At 41.7% G+C, this 20,757-nt stretch overlaps 1 protein-coding gene across 1 annotated transcript in view; it reads right to left on the bottom strand.

Annotated features, from left to right (window-relative positions):
* Nucleotides 1-5,201: 5,201 nt before the first annotated feature.
* Nucleotides 5,202-20,757, bottom strand: part of KALRN (kalirin RhoGEF kinase) — a 653,746-nt gene continuing 638,190 nt past the window's right edge. Inside the window, exons 51-57 of the mRNA XM_057696213.1 lie at nucleotides 20,608-20,729; nucleotides 19,798-19,929; nucleotides 18,128-18,292; nucleotides 16,297-16,375; nucleotides 10,118-10,318; nucleotides 6,662-6,800; nucleotides 5,202-6,106 (exon numbers count right to left, since the gene is read on the bottom strand). Coding sequence (XP_057552196.1) covers nucleotides 5,561-6,106; nucleotides 6,662-6,800; nucleotides 10,118-10,318; nucleotides 16,297-16,375; nucleotides 18,128-18,292; nucleotides 19,798-19,929; nucleotides 20,608-20,729 — 1,384 coding nt within the window. The 3' untranslated portion in view covers nucleotides 5,202-5,560. The remainder of the gene's footprint in view (nucleotides 6,107-6,661; nucleotides 6,801-10,117; nucleotides 10,319-16,296; nucleotides 16,376-18,127; nucleotides 18,293-19,797; nucleotides 19,930-20,607; nucleotides 20,730-20,757) is intronic.

Raw genomic sequence — 20,757 nt, forward strand, 5'->3', positions numbered from 1 at the left:
TGTACAGATGTACATATATCCATATTTTCCAACAGTTTGCACTTGGATCACTGCTGTCCTCTGACTAGGATCTCATTCGGAAGAACAGGTTTAGTTTTTTCACAGTCCTCACATTTGTCCTTACTAGTTTTACTCACCTTCCCCATAGAGTAGGCTGAAGTTTGGCAGAAATAGAAGTAAAAGCACCAGGGTCAAAAAAATCAAACACAGAGATGACAGATATGGCTTAAGTTAGTAAGAGAAGATGTATGTTTTAACTTCAAATTCATAACCACAGTCTTGGAGATCACAGCAACAGTCCCCGTGATACTCTAGGATGTGGCTTCATTTCTTGATGGAAATTGGGCGTTGATGGAACTCGGGCGTTGATGGAACTCTTATGCTAGCTACTCCCAGGCTAGCAGATTCGCTTGCTGAGATTAAGCCTCAGGATTGGGACTCTGAGAATTGTTCGCTGCAGTCTTTTCCACCACCCCCCATTTCCTCAGCCATCCTCACTATCCGAACTAACAGTTATTTGAGTGAACAGTTAATCTTGATCATTTGAACAAAAACTAAATCTGACCACATTTTAGAATCTCCCAGCAAACAGGCTGACAGGAAACACAATAGCCCATCAGTATTCATTTCAGTCTTTCCATAAATGTCCCTTCAAGATGAAAATTTGGCTTAGGGTAATTGTTTTTTCCTCTCCTCTAACTTCTACAGGTACTGAAAATGAGGAGGAAATCTCTTTCATAGAAAATTTGCCCTGTGATATTTCTGTGTTGTATTATTTTTGTACAGATTTCTCACGTGAATAATATTCTCTATTAAAGACGTCTAATGCTATGGACAAATTCCAGCCATTTTTAACTTTCTAGAATTAATGAAACAACTAAGAGCCTTATAGTTTTTCGAAAATGGGTATTAATATGGTAGCTCCCCTTTTCTTAGTGGAGAATGGGTAAACTACCTTTCCTAACCCCACCCAGGGTTTAATCATTCATTTCCAAATGATCCCTAGATTTTAAATAGTTAAGAAAAGCTGTAATGCAAATAAATCCACTGAAAGCTCACATACTATGTTTGCCTAACCCAGACTCCACAGAGATGCTACACAGGAGAGAAATAAATAAGACCCACATTCCTCAAAACTGAACAAGGAAGTGGTGAGTTTGCACTTTTGCCCTACTACAGAGACCCCTTATGTTTGAAATATTTCTTTATCAAATTCATGGGACAAAGTTTTAGTTAATACACAGAAATAACCACCATCTAGTTTATAACATATTTGCTCCCTCATATTCTCACAAATCTAAATGTCCATGCTCTTTCACGAGGCAAGAAAAAAGTAATGACTAACTCATGGGCACTAAATAATGGAGTCTATGGAAAAGCAAATATGCTACTCCTGAAATACCTAATTATCTAAAAAAAATAATAATAAAAAAGATCCAAGGTTTTCCCTCCAAAAACTAACAGCCCAATTCATTTCTACACCTGTGCGTTCAGTTTGCCTCATTATAGATACCTGTGAGGTTCTGAAGAAATGAGTTGTGGTATCAGAAAATACTTTATTCTCACTTCTGCCCTCCCAGTGAGGAAAGTAGCTGTTTGGGTTCTTCTCTGTCAATTTTCCTAGAGCATAAAGCTTGAGAAGAGCGTGGCAGTTGCTTTGGAGGGCATCTCACTCTTTGCTTCTGCCATAGACATACTAGAGAACACAAGTTATTGACAAACACTACATCAGCTCTCCTAACCTTTTTCTGTAGACAGGCTTTTAAATGATCATAATTACAGGCTAAGACCAAATAACATTCAGACAAAGAGCACCTACTACTTCCAATTAAAATCAATTTACAGAATTTAATCTCATGAGTTTGCAAATAGTATCTAAAGACATAAATATTGAAATCCTGGAATGTTCAAAGTTACTATCAATAAAATTCTTAGCACTGGCAGTGTGTAGCACTTTAAAAAAAAAATCAAAGTATTTTCTAGACATCTCAACTAAGGTATTTTCCCAACATTCCTATGAGATTAATTCCTCCCTCCTTCCCCCCCAACTCCCATTTTAACAATGGGGACCTCTGGGGCAGAAAAAACAAATACTTTCTGTAAGAAAGGAAGAATCAGGAATAGCTGAGGTTGAAACTCAAGAATTCCTGGGCTCACCCTATGTTCAGAAGGTTTCATTTAAAAGATATTTTAAAATAAGGAAAAAATGCTGCAATATCAGTCAATCTAAATACAATGAACTACTTTATCTCCCATCCTCCCCTCTGAAAGGCACTACTATTTATAAAAACTTGTGAATCACAAAGCGGTGCAGCCAGCTTTTCCTCTGCTTCCTCTACCCCCCAAGAGTGTTTATGGCTGTGAGAGACATCCAACGTTATGATTTTTTTTCTTAAAAATTTTCCCACATTCAGCTATAAGTGGATATTAATCTACTTAATTTGAAACAAATGTAAAAGATGCAGTAAATTATACGTTAGAAAAGTTATTGTGGGTTGTCCCTGATCTTTTCCTTCTTTCTGCATCCCACTCTAACAAAACAAAAACCCCCAAAACCCTATGCAATGAATATAAGCCAAGCAAAAAACTTGTGACCTTAACCAACATTGATTTTTCCCATTTCAACTGGAAGTTCACTCTTACTAATTCCTAGTTAAGTTTTGATTGCAAGAACTGCCATAATTATAGTAGAAGGGGACTATTGTCTTGTCTCTCCCCTTTTCTCTACCACAAAGTAATAAATATCGCTGCCAAAACAGGTACAGGAAAGTGATTCCTAATCCTTCATCCCTCAGCACAGTTGTCCACAGAACAACCTAAAGTGTATTTCGCAGCCTCCTCTTCTGGGATGCCTTGTTATTTCCAACATGCTATGGAGAATTCTTGAACCAGGAACCCTATCCTCTTATTCCTGCTGGGAAGGACCAGGAGCTTTGCAGACAGGATGCCGCCCTGTTAGTTTTCTTCAGTTATCAAACTATATAAAATATACACCCTTTCTTTGGGGGCCTCTATTAAATTCATTCTACTCTAATGATTGTACTTTGGCTCCGGTTAACAAAGTCATTTCATTTCTCTGTCCCTCCTCTCCTGTCTCTTCACTTCCCCAACATGTGTAGTTGGTGGGGATTCCACACAGCTTCCCATCTGGACCAACCCAACTCTGATGTAAAACCTGCTTTAAAAGCTTTGGCTCTAATATTCTGTCACCTGCCCTCCCGACAACGCGATTTCATTAATGCTCTCCTGTGCAGTGTGGACACCATTGTCCTTCTCAGAAAGAAACTCAGCTTGTCTCCTACATGGTCATAAAAACTCACAATGGCTCAGCAGGGGGCTCTTCAGTCAGCATCCACAGTGGACCGAACAGAACTTGCCAAGCCACACTGTACAGATACTTGCAATCCTCAGTGCCTGTAATCTGTCCCATGATGAGCCCTAGGGACTAGACTTTCTTCTTTTATGCTATATCTTATAATGAAGACAAGTTTACTAAAAGAGTTTTAGTAAATATGTTTTAAATTTCAAAATATTGTATCATATAGTATTTGTATATACCTATGGGTTTAAATAAAGAATATGAAGAGTTAGTCAAGAGACAGCTCTGAGGAAGGGAGCCTTGATGACCCAGGGCCATTCAAAAACTAGGAAACAAATACAGTCAGAATCAGTTTCCACATATTTGGTTAATCCTGAAAATAGGTAAGTGCTATCTAGTCTTATTGCTTGTACTTTCTACTAATTTATTAATCTATAATCTTGGATGGGATGAGGTGGAGAGTGGATGAGGAAGTTGACTTTGATACCAATGGAAAAGAATGATGAGTATTTTTAATTTTACATTTCCACTATGGGAATAAGTGTTTTTATATATTAAAGTTCAGGCTTAGTTTCCATCATTCTTCTTCAATAAGATAGGTCTGTAGTTCTATTTATCCTTCATAAACTTTCTGCTTGCACTTCTGTGCTGATGATTTTAATTTTCTCAATCCTACTATAGGAGAGAAGCAATGCCATTAAACCTGATTCGAACAAACACAAGTTATTTTTTTTAAATATCACTCGCATAACAGCAATTTCAAAAACACATTCTAGGAAACAAAGGGTGGATCATGTACAAAGACAAAAACAAAAGCTCTTCCCCAAAAAACAAAACAAAACAAAACAAAACAAAACAAAACAAAACAAAAAAGAACGAAAGGAAGAAAGAAACTATAAAATGGCCAGGTTTAATTTTTTTTTCCACCATTGGAAAAAAGGGCAGTTCATAATCATCTTGTACAGAGAATATACACCAGAAAGCAGCACTGGCCTCAAAGTGCAATTAGTCCTTTTAGTCCAAGGAAATATTGGTGGCTGAGTGGTGACAGATATTGCAATCACAGTTAAAACTCGATGCTCTGCTAGGGTGATGTATCAGATTTTATTCCATGGCTTCAAAAAGGACTTGGGACCAGGCCTTTAAAAGGCCTGTATGGCTGCTTCCTTTTGGTAAGCACCCCTTCACTTCCATAAGGGGTTAGAAATAGAACAGGTCAGCTTTCTAAGGACTGCCTTCTACCGCTGCAGAAGACACCAGAAAGGGTTGTTACATTGTTCACAGGAACTGGAGGAAAGGTTTCTATTTGCACTTTTGTATGAACCTGTTGTATTCGTTACCTATTTCAAACCACGTGTAGACATAAAAAATAGCCCCACGACTCTTACTGTATTTGGACTTATTTCCTGGCAGGCTTTCCTGCCAGATGAACTCTGAGCTGCCAGTGAATCTGGGGATAGCATTTCATAAGCAGAACCTAGGTTAGTCAAATACCTGTGACTGAGAGAAAAATCTTCTCGTTCACAGACTGCGGAAGGGTAACATTGCTTTCTCTTAATGCACAGGTTCTGGTAAAAGAGTTCTATACAAGATTTATAAAATGCTCTAAAAAACCTGTCATCTAATTGTGCTTAGTCAAAACAATGTAATGCTTCGGTAAATAAGTTACTGTCTCAACTGGAGCACTCAAAGTTACTTACGAGTGATTTCATATATATCTCTATATTATAAAACTCTGAAAGCTGAATGCAATATATTTTACTGTATGTGTACATGTATCCTATTAAGAAACTATATCTAAGTAATCTAAACCAGTATAGTTGACATACATGACACCTCTGTTAAATAGAAATTTTTGCTTAAAATTTCAGCAAAGGCGGAAACCTATTATACTAACTTCAGTGAGCTTAAGTTTTGCCCAGTTAACCACTCATTTTGGAACGTGCAATTACAACTTCATGACAGCTGCTATTCTTGTTATCTTTGCCTCTCTTTTGAACACTTTCCGTGACTCTTTGCATCTGTATCTCTTCTGAATGACCTTCTGGAAAGTCCCCGGATTTAGGGTGATTTGACTGCTGGTCCGACCCTGAAAAACCACTGAGGAGGTTTAAGAGGTTTATCTCTCAATCCAGAGAACCGTGTGGAGGGAAATAATGAACAGAATTATTTACAGACACATTTAGTCTTGCTTTGGTTCACACTGCACTTCCATGTGAAACCTCAAGGACTGGGAGATGGCTACGTCCCTTGGTTTACCCGGTTGACAATGTAGCTCTTGACGTTGGGAATAGGCCGCACATCATTCTGGTGCTTGCGGCGCTCTATGAAGCACGCCAGGCGGGAGGTGTCCAGGGGGATCTTGGAGTAGCTGCCATTGTGGGGCTGTAGCCAGGGATGCTGCAGGCAGGTGGCTGCCGTGGGCCGCCTCCGAAAGTCTTCCTGTAGGATCACATTGATGAAATCTCTGGCAGCATTGCTCACACCACAGAAGTACTCATGGGGGAAGCTGAAGTCCACCCTGCATACGTTGATACATGTCTCCTCCTTGCTCTCATCCAAGAAGGGGGAGACCCCACTCAGCATAACATATGTCAAAACCCCAATGCTCCAGATGTCAGTGCCCAGGGACACAGGGATGCCTTGGATCACTTCTGGGGCAGCAAACTCAGGGTTCCCCAGCAGGTGGTGGATGTGGAAGTGACCTGAGATCTGGACAGCATCCTCTAAGTCAATGAGCTTCACTCGAGGCACTGGAATACGTAGGTCAATGAGCAGGTTTTCAGGCTGCAGAGATCCAAGGAGGCAGGGTAAGAGAAGGCAAGTTCAACTCTCTGTTCTGACTACCAGTAGGACTCCATCCATTCAAACACGGTTCTGCTATTCTTTGTTAAAATCTGTACTGTATGGGACATTCCCTATGTTCAAACTGAACTAAACTCTGAGGTTAGATGGTACTTCAGGGAAGGTGTTTGACATTGAAAATCATGTCCTAACTAGCCTTTACTTCTACGCTAAATCAAGAAAAGAATAAATTATTTATTTTGGAGAACAGGGGCTTCTTTTTGAAAAAGATGGTGACATTTTGTGGATTCCTTCTATAAAGTTAGACAAAGTGGTTAAAGCCTCCCTACCTTCTCTAACTCCAGGTGTTGTGTGACTCTGGTGTGTTCTCATTAATTCATGAATAATACACTTAAATTGTGTGACAACTCATTTTGTGTTTAATATTTATAGGGATTCCAATGTAAGTAAATAAAGTAAGAATTTACATCCCTCAAGGGTAATTACTGGCAGGTTGGATTTAACCATTTCCCTGCTAAGGTTGCTGTTTCTTATTACCTTTATGTCCAAATGTGCAACCCTGCAGTTGTGAAGGTACTGCAGGGCTTCCATGATGTCACGTATGTAGAAAGCTACTTTTTCTTCCATCAGCTCATCATGATTCATAAGATAGTCTAAGAGTCGGCCATCATCCATCCTGAAAATAGGGAGGAAAAAGCAAAGGAAATATGTTTGTAAAGAAAACAGGAAAATAAAACACACACAAATCTGAAAGTTCGCTAATATTTCTTCTATTCCCTATTATAAATGAAGATCAATGTTGCAACACGTGTATTTTAGAGCCCAAAGTTAGTACAATGTTTAGAACTTATATTAAAAAAGAGAGAGAGAGAAAGGAAGGAAGGAAGGAAGGAAGGAAGGAAGAAAGAAAGGAAGAAAGAAAGAGAATGAGATAGAGGGATAGAGATATATGTATAGATAGATAGGAGAAAGATAGATATAGATGATAGATAGATGATAGATAAATGCATGCATCAGGGAAGAAATCTGTATAACCTTAAGACATATTATGTTTTATTAACTTTTGAAATTGTTCATAAGGTAAAAAGTCTGACACCCCTTTAAGAGAGGTTTAGATGGCAAAATAGAGAAAGGAGGGAGAGAAAGATCTTGCAATTATCTGAATAACTGGAATCTGGTGGCTTCAAGGAACCTCACATAGGTCTTGCAAATTGCTTTTACTTGTCAATTTTTAGTTGGGGGAAAAATAGAAAGTAGGCAAAGTTTAACCTTGGCATTCTTGACCCCCTTTTGAGTCCTATCACTCTTGGGCAACTTTCCAACCTTAAGAACTATACCTGAGAGTACAAGACCTGGATTCAAATCCTGGTTCTGCCACTTATAGGCTGGGGGCTTGCAGCAAGTCATTTAAACTCTCTGTGTTTTGGTTTCTTCATCTTTAGAGTGAGAGTAACAACAGCCACAATAATAATACCTATTTAACTCTGAGGACTGTCCAAGGATAAAGTGAGACAATGAGGCGTTTAAGCATAACTGGCAGCAACAGTAAGTGTGCAATAAACGGCAACTGTGTTCAGGTGCCCTGTGCCCTCTTTCGCAGCGAGTGACCAGATGTCAGTCGGCTGTTCTCTAAGATGCACTAGACCATGAAGGCCCGTCCCCAGGAGAGGCCCGGGCAGAGGAGCCTGAGCCAGGATCAGAAACTACTTTTGAACACTGTCACAGCTGACGTCCCCCTGCCAAGTTTCCATCCTCTCCTCTAGCTTGTTCCTTCCTGCAAGCTTGTTCTCTTCTCCTGCTTTCCCGACAGGATCAAAGGCTAGGTCCCATGAAGGCCTCCTTTGCCTCCCCCTGTCCCTGCCAGGGTGGGGTGGGAGTGGCAAGCATGGAGCAGAGTGGGACTGGCCTTGTTAGATGCACCCCCCTGAATGTCTTGGAGCGTTTTAGGAGAAGTTAACAGTAGCACTGCTCCGGGACCCGAAAGTCTCAGCCACCAAGTGTATCCTTAGAGCTCTTGGGTAATGCAAATACCCAGGTCCCGCCCTAGACTACGGAATCTGAATGTTGGTTGCCTGATAGAGGAAAGCTCTACCAGTGATTTGGATGGCCACCAAAGGGGTACCTGCAGTCATGGCATAAGCAGGGTTTACGCTTGGGCACTACCTCTCCACAAATCTCCCCTGAACCTCCACGGCCAAGCCCATCTCTATGTTCTCACACAACCCTCTCCAAAATACGCATTTACTATGCTATGCTGAAATCACTCATTTATCTGTAGACCTTCTCATTAGACTTCTAACTCTTCCGGGGCAAGAAATACAATTTTTCATCTTGGTTCCTGACACCGAGGCCCAGGTCGACACAGTGGGTAGCACACAGGGAGCGCTCAGCACATATTTGATAAACTAGTTCAATGCAGTATTCATCTCATTTAATCCCTGCCACATCTCTGAGAAGTAGAAACAACTTCAGCATTCACAGATGAGGACACCGAGGCCCAGGAAACTAAATACACTGCCCCAAATCACAGAGCTGGAGTTAGAACCCAGGTTATCCATGCCAAGAACAACTTCTTTCCATTACTCTGTGGCAGCCTGCTAATCCACACCTTCCTCAGAATGGTGACTGACGAGTCTGAAGGGGCAAAGGTTCTGGGGGGTCTGCGGTACCACGGCGGTTGGTACACAAGTGACAATACCTTTTATTGGAACTCAAGTACAACATGTTGTTACTTGTAAACAAAGGTAGTTCACTGTCAACAGAATGTACCTTTTGAGTTAGGAAGCTCTTAACAAACCCATTAGGCTCTGAAAGCCTGTTTGTAAGTGTATTTATGAAGTCCAAAGTGACAATCTTAACTATACAGTAAATAGTAAAGCAGGCGTTCAGAATGTGGTTAATATGCATATAAATTAAACTTATTTTTATCAATTGAAAAAAAAGAAAAACAAAGCGACAATCTTACCAGCTACTACACAGCTATTAGAAAGTTAAGTATCACAAAAGGATTACAAATACTAACAGTGATAGTTTGTCTCCTCTTGTCTCTTTTCAACCAATTAAAAAATGTAGCCTAAGATGTTTGCATTTTGGCTTTCTTTTTTCCACCATAAATAAATTTATGATACATTACTGCTTCAAAGCCTCCCCGCCCCCACCATACGCCTAGACTAATAAGCACACGAGAGCAAGACTAAAATGACAGTTGAAAGCTGTAAACGGAGGTGCTTCTCTACTGAGCCGCACACAGCACTGGTCTCCAGTGTAAACATCTATCTCCTCTCCAGGTCCAGGGCCTCACGAGCACCAATCAGACGACACTTCTGTGAGGGCTCCATGCCTCTGAAAAGACTGTTCTCTTTAGCCTCTGTAAGATTTCTCTAAACCACAGAGCATGATCTCTGTTCTTAGCTTGGGGAAGGAGTGGGAAGGATGTGACCTTATTGTTCTATTCTGGGGCCCAGAAGGCAGCCCAAAGTATATGGCCGAGTATGTGGTTTGCCTGAGTTTCTAGAAAATCTGGAATGAGTGGAAGCTTTTGAAGGTAAGATTCTGCCCTTAAAAGAATTTTTTGGGTGGTCGATTGGGGATGCTATGGCAGTGGATAGAGGCACAAACCCCTCCCTTTCATTTCAGATCCACCCCTGTCAATAAACCCATTGTCAATAAGCTGTCCCGAAACCTCTGCCCAGCCCAAGAATCTGTAAGAGAAAGAGGATGAAAACTGGAGTGAGAGAGACGTGGGTACAAGTCCCAGCTTCTCCATTTCCTAGTTTTAAGGAGCTACATTTAATGATCTTCCTTGTCCTTGATTTTCTGATCTATAAAATGAGAATAACATTTTTATATGATGGAGGGGAGAGTACATGTTACACACAATATGCTGTAAACTAGAAGACACTAATTAATGTAACTGCCATTTCCATTAATTGTGGGCAAGAAATAACCCAAACAGCTGGGGGACCACCTTCGAGAGACGACACCTGTACTTACAGTTCCAAAATCAGGATGTAGGAAGTGGGGGACTCATAGGTGTCATGGAGAGTGATGTATTGGGGATGCTGCAGGTGCTGAAGTAGCGCCGCCTCGTGGGCAGCTTGCTCTTTTTTCTTCATTTTTTTGCTAACAAATTTCACAGCGACATCTTTGCGAGTAGCTTTGTGAATGCACTTCTTTACAATGGAGAACCGGCCTCTGGAAAACAAAAGGGCAAAAGTATTTTGCCAAGATTCCTCAATCAACTAGGTATCATTTTATTCAAGGATGTGAGAAGTTTTATCCAAAGTGGTTAGACAGTAACATTTTATTAGGAATCTACTTTTCCGTATTTTTAATTATAATGTTATCATTCAGAAAAACCATTTTCCTTCCTTAGCATTTTAGGGCTCTTCGAGTTGCAAAAAACTAAATATTTTCAGTCGATATATTTTTGTGTCATTTTTGAACATCAACTATGGGTTCAGTTTTCTTTTCTGCACAGAATATATTTCTATAAAATATAACTAACAATATTAAAGAAGGGAATTCTGCTTTATGACAATTTCAAAACATTTTCTAAAGAAGCAATGTTTTCATTTTATTTTATATATATGATCCTTTTGTTATGGAAAATTTCCAATATACATAAAAGTAGAGAGAAGAGTAGAACAGATCTCCTACGTACCCCGCAGCTACATACAACAATTATCAACATTTTGCCAACCTTTCATCTATTCTTTTCCCACCTCCTGCCCTTTTTCTCTCTGGAGTGCTTTACGTGCATGTTATTTCTTGCATAAATACTTGGTTTGCAGCTCTAGTTGGCAAGGACACTTAAAAATATATGACCACCATGCCGTTTTTACACCTAACAAAGTTAACTATACCTGAAATAGACACAATGGTTCCCAGACTCACCTGCAGGCCTATGGAAGGTAGTGAGAGAGTGAAATAGAAGGAGAAACTGGTCAGCAATGGAAGCGGAGAGACGGAGGGAAAGAGGTGACAAGGCAGCACCATCCATGAGGTGCTGTCCGTGAGGTATCCTAACCCAAGAGGAGAGGGATGAGCAGTCCACTCACCCAGCAGAAACGAGTGCATCAGACACCACGGTCACTACTAAGATTGTCCCACTGACTCCTTGACCCGGCTTTGTGTTCACCAAGCAACTCCCTGATAATAATAATTTTTCTTCCCTATAGATTTTCCCCAAAGAAGAGAAAGCCCTAATTAATAAAGCAAGTATTAGACAAATATTAACTGAATGCCCACTACATGCCAGACATCATTATTGGCACAGTGAACAAGTATTTGGTCAAAATGACAGTTCTGTTTTACATCATCCATTAAGAAATTGCCATTTTGGGTTTTAAAAGCACTCTCTCTTGTTTGTTTTTTATAGGTCACGCCTTCCAGAGGACTTTGGATGCAGGATAACAATTGATTGCTGAGGAGAGATCTCCTAAATGAGTGGTTATGTCTAGGCACTGCTACCTTAATTTTTAAAATATATTTTGTGTTTATCAAAGTTATGCATCCCCATAGTTTAAAAAGTCAATTATCTTTAACAAAGTTTGTTGTTAAAAATAATAGTCTCGGGCTTCCTAGGTGGTGCAGTGGTTAAGAATCCACCTGCCAATGCAGGGGACACGGGTTCGATCCCTGCCCCAGGAAGATCTCACATGCCACAGAGCAACTAAGCCCATGTACCACAACTACTGAGCCTGCACTTTAGAGCCTGTGAGCCACAACTATTGAGGCCATGTGCCACTACTACTGAAGCCCACGTGCCTAGAGCCCATGCTCCGCAACAAGAGAAGCCACGGCAATGAGGAGCCCGCGCACCACAAAAAAGAGTAGCCCCCGCTCGCCGCAACTAGAGAAAGCCCGTGTGCAGCAACAAAGACCCAACACAGCCAATAAATAAATAAATAAATAAATAAATAAATAAATAAATTTATTTTAAAAAATAAAAAATAAAAACAATAGTCTCATCCTCCACCCACCCCCATTTTTCTTCCTCTAGAGGCAGATTCATATATCACTTTAATATATTTTGCTGATTATTTAAGTATTTACTTCTATGACACCAAATACAGTATGTTTTGTATGGCTACTTCTTGATTTTTCAGTTTTAGTTATTACCTGTTGACATCCCACTATGGAAGATGAGATTTCAGTCTCTCCTTGCTTTGTCCCCATCACATAACCACTTTTCCCATCCCCTGTCTCCCCAAGAGAATTATACGTAATCAATAATGTGTTCCATTATTGCAACTATGTCAGTGTTGGTCACAGTTAAACCTCTAGTAAACTATGACTATTTTCCCTTTAAGTGGTAAAATGCATTCTTCAACCTTTTCTGACAAAGAGTGCATGGGAAATAAGTTGTTGGAGATTTGCATATCTAAAACATGCTTATTCTATATTTATATTTGTTAGTTTAGCTGGATATAATTCTAGGTTGAAAAATATTTGAAGGAATTATTCTATTGCCTTCTAACTTCTAGTGTGATTGATGATATTAACTGTTAAGGTCCAAAGTATTATTATTCCTAGTCCTTTGCATATGATCCTTATAAAAATATTTAGCTCTCTCCTCACTGAGATTTCTCCTACATTCTTTAGCTCAAGCGAACCCTTTCTGTAGTTGTGCTGGCCAGAAATATGGGATTCTGTCAGAGTTTTAGCCTCTGGCATCATCATACACTTCTACATGCATGCCCTTGGGGGTAAAAGAGTAAGGGAAAGAAGAAAGGGGAAAAGGTAGGAATCTCCCTGCTCTCTTCCTGTCTTTGGCCATAAAGATGGGTTTCTCTTGGAGATGTTGCTCTCTGTGCATGCTGCACCGTTCATTGATTTGTCCGACCCTCGGGTCAAAGCTAAGAGATCAAGGAAAAAAAACAAAAACAAAAACCCCTCAAAACGAAAAAAGCCAGAAAACTCACTGCCACTGTCTTTCTTTTTTCAGGTAATTAACTTCCCTCCCCAATCTTTTCAGAATGCTCAGATAGCTGCTATTTGTATTTCATTCAGGAATTCTAGTTGTAGTCAGTGGGAGAGAAAGGCTACCATGGGATTACTCTATCTTGGCCAGCATCAGAAGTTGGCTCATTTTGGGACTTCCTTGGTGGTCCAGTGGGTAAGACTCCTCACGCTCAGTGCAGGGGGCCCAGGTCCCATCCCTGGTCAGGGAACTAGATTCCCGCATGCATGCCACAACTAAGAAGTCCACATGCTGCAACTAAAAGCCTGCATGCCACAACTAAAGACCCCGCATGCCGCAACTAAACCTGCTGCAATGAAGATCCCGAGTACTGCAACCAAGACCCAGTGCAGCCAAAATAAATAAAATTTTAAAAAAGAAAAGAAGTTGGCTCATTTTAAAAGTTGGGGACTAAAGAGCTGTTTGGAAGCTCTGAGTATGTGAATGGAGCCTGTCAACTTGACCTTCACTGTAGTGTGATGTGAATGGACTGTTTAGTCTGGAGAAACTCCAAAGCCAGTATCTTTAAGTCTTTCCTCTTGAATTGGTCAGATTCCCCAGAGAAAGACCCTCCTACTTTCTGCCTAGAAGGTGGAGCCCTGGCTGTCCATCTCTGGAGGTCTGGTGAGTAAGAGGGCAGGGGTCCTCAGTCTCTAGCATGTATATATTCCCACAATGGCCCTGTTTGGAGTATGGTTCCATTGTCCTCAATTGTGCTGGTGTCCCTGAGAACAGAGGCACTCTGTTTCCCCCTTTCCAGAGGATAAACCTCCAGTCTTTTCCTAGATTGGGAAGGACAATCACACAGCTACCTGAAGCTGGAGAGGAGATCTGGAGCCACAATTTCCTCTCGCACGAGGTTCAGACAACCTTCCAATTTTAGCATCTTCTTTACACATATTTCCAAAAGTATGGGATGCTGCCGGTACCTGGGCCTTTGTGGAATTCTGCTGCAAAAGTTACATTGGTTCTCACTTGATCCCACAACTGACTTGGATTGAGTTTCTCAGGTCTCTTGGTCATTTGTCCTTTCACCTATTTTTCTGCTTCTAATACTTCCTATCTCTTCTTCCAATGTCCTCATCCTTATGTGCCTGTTTAAAAAAAATCCTTTACTGTAGGTTCAGTGAAGTCTCAGGAGGGAATGAGAATGGATGCCTGTGTCCAACCTGCCATCCTTATCTGGAGGCCTGGTACGGCTACCTTTTTCAATCCTGTACAGGTAACCAGGTAGCATTCCCAAGAGATAACTCTTTGGCTTCTTTAAGCTGCAATGGTGCCTATATAGTTTATTTCTGTTAAGTATGCCATGCTCAAGTGCTCTTTGCTTCTGTGGATGGGCTATGGAAGTGAATCTATTTCTTTTTTGTAATACTTAATTACTGGAGAGCTATTTTTAACAAGATAGTCATATAGATCTAGAATTCTAGGTTTAGGTGTGATAGACAAAGCTGACTCACTTATGTGGCCCTGGCACAGATATCATTTACGTATCTCATGTAAGTACCTATATGTTATATCTCCATTCTGTTAATATACAGCGTTTTAAAGGATCTTCTAAAAATATGAAGACTATACTTGGGAGAGAGAACAAGCTTCAGGTTGTTGGAGATGAAATTAAAAAAAAATTGATTGCTTTGAACAGATCAGAAAATTGATCTCCTCTTAAGAAATATCAAAACATCCATCTCTTCTAGGTAAAACATGCCTTAGCCTATGGCTATCAACAGCAAATACAGGCTTCGTGGAGGAATTAACTGGTACACCCAGGTGATGGAGCCAATTTCATTGAGAACCAGATGGGGGTTTGATTTGCTTATTATTGGGGTCACATATAGCTTCACAAACTTTAATATCATGGAGCAAACTAGATTTCCATTACTAGAACCTATTTTTGACAGAAATTGCTGTGATGGGAAACAACATATATTAGTAAGACAAGCACAGGCTTAAAAGTCAGGTAGCCTAGGGTTTGATTCCTGGCTCTACACTTCCTAGTTGTGGGATCTTGAGAAAGTTACTTAACCTCCTGAACCTGAATTTCCTTTACTGGAAATCTACTCAAATACTACCTCGTGGTGTTGTAAGGATGAGATTAAATAACTTTTATGTAATATCTGCATGGTATCCAGATACTGTATTACTCAACAAGCATCACCATCGTCACCATCACCATGCAAATTTCCACGGGCCTGTTTTTTTTTCTGTTTGGCTACACAAAGAAGACAGGAAAGTAGAGCTAAAGCTGGTTTTTGATGAAAGGAGCTGTAACAAAAGACAGTGAATTACACTGTGACTCCCGCCTAAGAAATGGGAATAAGGAGCATTTTTGCTCTCTCCACAACCTCCAGTCACAGCCACTTAGGAAATTTCAGGCATCAATCAGAGATGGAGATGATGCCAATGGCCCATTGCTAGTTGGTGCTCTTTTATTTACACATCACAGGAGGGTGGGTGACTTGCAAGATCTACCCACATTCTTTCACCTAGACCACCTGGAGACCAATACATCACAGGCATGAACCCCTTTTTTTTCCTTCCCATCAAGGATTTTGTGAGACAGGTGATACATTATTTTTCACTATTCTATTAGAAGTCACATTTTTATCCTTTTCATTTTTGAGGATATATTTTTCTAACCAAAAGAGAGAGACCTGTACCCAACAACTGGTTCTTATATATTCTTCTCAGGAACACATGGAACTTCTTATGCAAATTGACCATATACTACTCAACAAAGCCAGTCCGGACAAAAATCAAGGTATCAGTATCATATAGGCCAAATTCTCCAACCACAAAGCAATTAAATTAGAAATCAGTAGTAAGAAGATAATTTTTAAAAATCTCATACATTTGAAAATTTTAAAACATTACTACAGTTGGGTCAAAGAAAAGAATCATAGTTGAATGAAAAATACTTATTAGAACTGAAAAATGAAAATGCCACATATCAGAACGTAAGATATAGCTAAAATTGTACATTTAGAAAAGATTGAGCCTTAAATTCTTATATTAGAAAAGCAAAAAGGCTGAGAACTTCAACTTAAGAAGTTAGAAGAACCATAGAAAATACACATAAATACTCCAGTTTTTTCTTAGTATAGAGAAAATGCACTTAGTGAAAGAAACAAAAAACAGGAAAAGTTATGATTATGACGTGATGTTGTTAAGTGTTCGTGAATAAAGGACCAGAAAACTGGGTTATTACCTTCCAATTTCATTCAGCTCAGTATAAGCTGAATCAAAATTTTCCTTCCAAGAAATGGTGGCACCATCGGCAGCAGCATCTTTGGAAGAGAAAGAATCCATTTATAGAACTGAGAAAGTCGTAGAAGAATAACAAAAAAGTTAACAGAGAAGCTCTAGCATCACCCCCAAAGTAATTCTCATGACTAAATATGGAATCTAACTCAGTGGGAAAATGCCACAATTCTCTGAAATGTTATCTTAAAAAAATATTATCCAAGGGGAAACTGACACGACAGAGTCAGACTCCCCATACCATCTCCATAAATGAAGGGAAAACTCCGAACAACCAGAAATGTGACTTCTGGATGTTTTCAAATAGAAATCTGGTAGAAAAAATTAAAAGGGAGAAAGACAAACACTTTGAAAGGCCTAGAAAAGCCAGTGAGAATCAGGGCTGCGGGGAGGATACAGCAGAGAGGAAAGGGGAAGAGTTATAGGGCCAAGGAGAAACGGAAAGGAACGTGCTCAAAACATGCCAGACGCTGCTCTTTCTCACCCCTTTGTTCTCAGCGTTAATGAGCTTATCCAGTATACTGAGAAAATATACAGCTGGGCAGAATCTTTGGCGGCATTATCTTGTGTGATGCATTAATTCCCTGGCAATGCTTTATAAACACACACACACAAAAGTACGCACACCAATATCTATGTTGTCTGCTGGGGAGCAAGGCTCACGAAAAGAAGCAAAACCGAGGTAGCGGGCACCCCTGGGCGGGATGCAGGCAGCGGCTTGGGAGAAGAGTAGTCAAGCTGCACCACGTCTCTTCTGACCCCAGTCACCTCAGGCTGCCCAGACACAGCCAGGCTGCGGCTGGACACGGCTCTACCCATATTGAGTTCTAAGGAAATAGAGAACCGGGGCCAAGGTTTCCCAGTGAGTCACAGGCCCCTGGGAGCAGAGCTGAGCCCGGCTGCCAGTGGGGAGGGCCTGGCAAGCATTTCCGGAGTTAACCTCGGGGGGGCCAGGCTGCAGACGGGGGCCCTAGACGGTCCACAGCTCCCTGGAGACTCCGGGATGCCTGTAACCCAAAGACGCAGGTTCACTGTCTTTTAACTACAGGGACCTCCTCCCCCTGCCGCAACACACACAGTCCACTGCCCTGCACTGCCCCAAACCTCGCTACCTGGAGATTTCTTTAGGTTAAGTTTCCTCTTACAAAACGTCCCAGGGACCAAGGTGGCTTGGTAAGATGGGTAAAATAAGAGCCACGTTTGCAAAATGCTCATGTGCAGCTAGTTAAATGCATATCTTATTCAACGTATCCACGTTAAAATGTATCCACGTTGAAAACAAAGATACTCTGGGAGGGTTGGGGGTAGAGAAACCACAGGATACGCATTTTGACTCAAATCCTTCAAGCAGGTCGCTTTCCTCGCCCCATTTTAGACTGATGAGTGGGGCTGTCGTTGATGCTGTGAGGTACACTCAGGCTGGCAGCGGTTCCCAGGGAAGAGGAGGCTCGGTGCTCCCCTCTCAGAAGAGGCGTAGGGAGCATCCATGTGACCATGTGACTCACGGCTCCTGCCCACCCCTCCTGGTTCCTGGAGAAACACTTTACCAGCAACCTGGCAGGCCCAGGGTAGACATGGGTGGCAGATCTAACTTGAGCCCCAAACTTCATGGAAACACTCTTCATCAGGCCTCTGAAATGCTAAAGTCGACAAGCAAATCCAAGTCACCTCTAGCTCAGTGACCTGACTGCCAGCGGGCGCCAGTGCCAGTCTGTATGTGACAGTCGGCCAGGTGTCTTATCTCCCCCACCTGGGTGCTGGGCGTGGCTGGGACTCACCGTACTCTGGAAGCCGCACAAACTCCGAGGGCTCGCTGGGGAGGCTGATGCCCCAGGGGTTACTGGCACTGACTCTGAACTGATAAGGACTCCCAGGACTGAGGTCCTCGATGACAAGGTAAGTGTCCAAGGTTGAGGCTACCGACTGCTGCCAGGCCTGGGAACCTAGGGCACAGTTTCCGAGGAGAGGGAAAGAGAAAAGGCCAGAGGGACATTGTTTCAAAGACCTTCAGCAAACAAAGAAAGGAAAAGTGACACATTCCATTCAAGGGACAGTTGTGATCACCGCCTTGGGCCTTGAAAGGCTGTGGGCTAACTGTGGCAGGTTTGGGTTCAGTCTCCTAAGAGACTAAATACATCACGAGTGGGGTGAAAGCAGCTGGCCTGTAGAGTCTGTTCATTTTCAAATGGGCACGGGGGAGAGTGAAAAGACATAGAGCATGCAGAATTTACAGAGGAACACATGGCATGTTTTTAATAAGGCCAGAAAAATATAAGGTACATTAATAAGAGTGAGAGAAAATACGCATTTGGAAATTGAAACAGAATGGAAATGAACATGTACTGAGCACTATGAACACGTAAAATACTTTGGAAGGAGTCTTCCCATAATTCTCTCTTTTAACCTTCTCACTTAAATCCTCAGAAACCCGACAAGGTTGGGAGCATTAATCTCACTTTACAGATGAAGAAACTGAGGCTCAGAAAGATTAAATAACTTCCCCAAGAGAACCTAGTCCACAAGATGAGCTATGACCTGTATAGTGCCAAGGGAAAGACAGGCTTGGAGAGATGTGTCTCTCAGCTCAGCAGTGGTACCTTTGAGCTGAGTTGGAAGACAGTGAACAGCTAAAGAGAGAGGCAAACGTAAGTAGATTTATAATAGCAGAGGGCATGTTTAAGGGAAGAAAGCAGGGTTAAAATAAGAAGAGTAATGGAGAGTCGATTAAACAGAGGATTCTGGTTCTAGGTGCAAATAGTTGCTTTCAGTTCAGGTGTGTGATTCATCATGTGGTTCGGAGAAGTGGAATTAACAACTGGAGCTATGTAGCAGCTTCTCATTTCAACTAATTCTTCTTGATAATAGTTGTTTCTAACAGCTAAGGAAATGTATGCACTCTTAGCATGTAAGTGTAACAAATTTAAAAACTGAACAATTTACAAAGTCATCATACATCTACAGTGATCTCTGAATTTTGTCTGGAGGTAAAGTTGGGGGGTGGGGGTGGGGTAAAGCTCAGCTTTTGGTATCCTAGTTACTACTCTGGGAGAAAGATCACAGGTTAGCAAATGAGAGACCTGGGTTCTCATGCCAGCTTTGCCTCCTATGAACCCCAGCCTTGGGTTTCTTAACTTTCTTTAAGCTTTAGCCTCCTCATCTGTAAAATGGGTGTGATGGTCCCTATCTGGGTAATCAGGCTTGTTGAGTAGGGAGGTGCACGTGAAGGTACTTGGCAACCTGCCATGAGTCATTATCATGTTGGCAAAACACCCTGCTCAGTGTCTGAGATCAGAGGTGGCTGTGGCCCAGCACTGAGGCCTTTGTGCTGCATTGGGAGACACGAGAAGGAACAGCTGACGAAGGCGTGGAGGCAAATAGTTCTATGACTCTGAAGGACCTCCTTAAGAGAAGGAAGATAGAAAAAGAAGTGCAGGGGGAGGTGGCGCACCTTCCTCTCTGTACTCCACTGTGTAACCAGAAATAGTGCAGTTTCCTGTGCTGGAGGGAGGCAGCCAGCGGAGAATCACGGAGGTGCAGCTCCTCTCCTGGGCAATGGGGCGGTTAGGGGCGGCGGGAACACCTGCGGGGACAGAAATCAGGGTCACATGCTATTTCTGCAGAACTTGGAACTTTACACCGAGGCTGAAAGTCACCTAGGGAATGCTGACACCTAACCTGGGTCTCAAATGTTTCCTATGACCTTCTCCATCAAGTGGCACACCTTTCCCTAGGCCCGAGGGAGACCTGGGAGATACACCTTGCTGTCATAAGTTCTTCCTCAGACTGAGTGCTGCACACTGGAGAGAAAGCTTGGTCAGAAAACTAGGCTTTAGGAGGTGTGCGGCAGGGCACGGACAGCTCTTATCAAAGATTCATTCCGTTCCCGTTTGCTGGAACTTTGCTTTGGAATTTTCACAATGCACCTCTTCTTCCCCAGGTCTGAGGGAGCCCTTGTAATGTCCAGTGAAATGTTTGACTAATACAAGCTCATAGAGACAGAAAGTAGAACGGTGGTTGCCAGGAGCCAGAGGGAGGGCGGGGGGAAATGGAGAGTCGTTTAACGGGTGCAGAGTTTCAGCTCTGCAAGATGAAAAGCGTTCCAGAGATGGGTTACACAACAGTGTGAATGGACTTCACACTACTGAACTGTACACTTGAAACTGGTTAAGACAGCAAATTTTGTGCTATATGTATTTTACCACAATTACAAAATGAATATTAAAGCACAAAAAAAGTTTGACTAACAAAGAGACTGTACCTTGCACTTTAACCGTAGCAGAGGTTGACGTGGTACCATGGTCATTTGCTGCTATGCAGGTGTAAATTCCGCTGTCTTGGGGCATCAGATTGCAGATTTTCAGAGTGATTTCCCCAGAATCACTAGGGACACGAAAAGGATGCCCTTCAA

The sequence above is a fragment of the Hippopotamus amphibius genome, chromosome 10 (assembly GCF_030028045.1).
Source record: "Hippopotamus amphibius kiboko isolate mHipAmp2 chromosome 10, mHipAmp2.hap2, whole genome shotgun sequence".
Taxonomy (NCBI): domain Eukaryota; kingdom Metazoa; phylum Chordata; class Mammalia; order Artiodactyla; family Hippopotamidae; genus Hippopotamus; species Hippopotamus amphibius.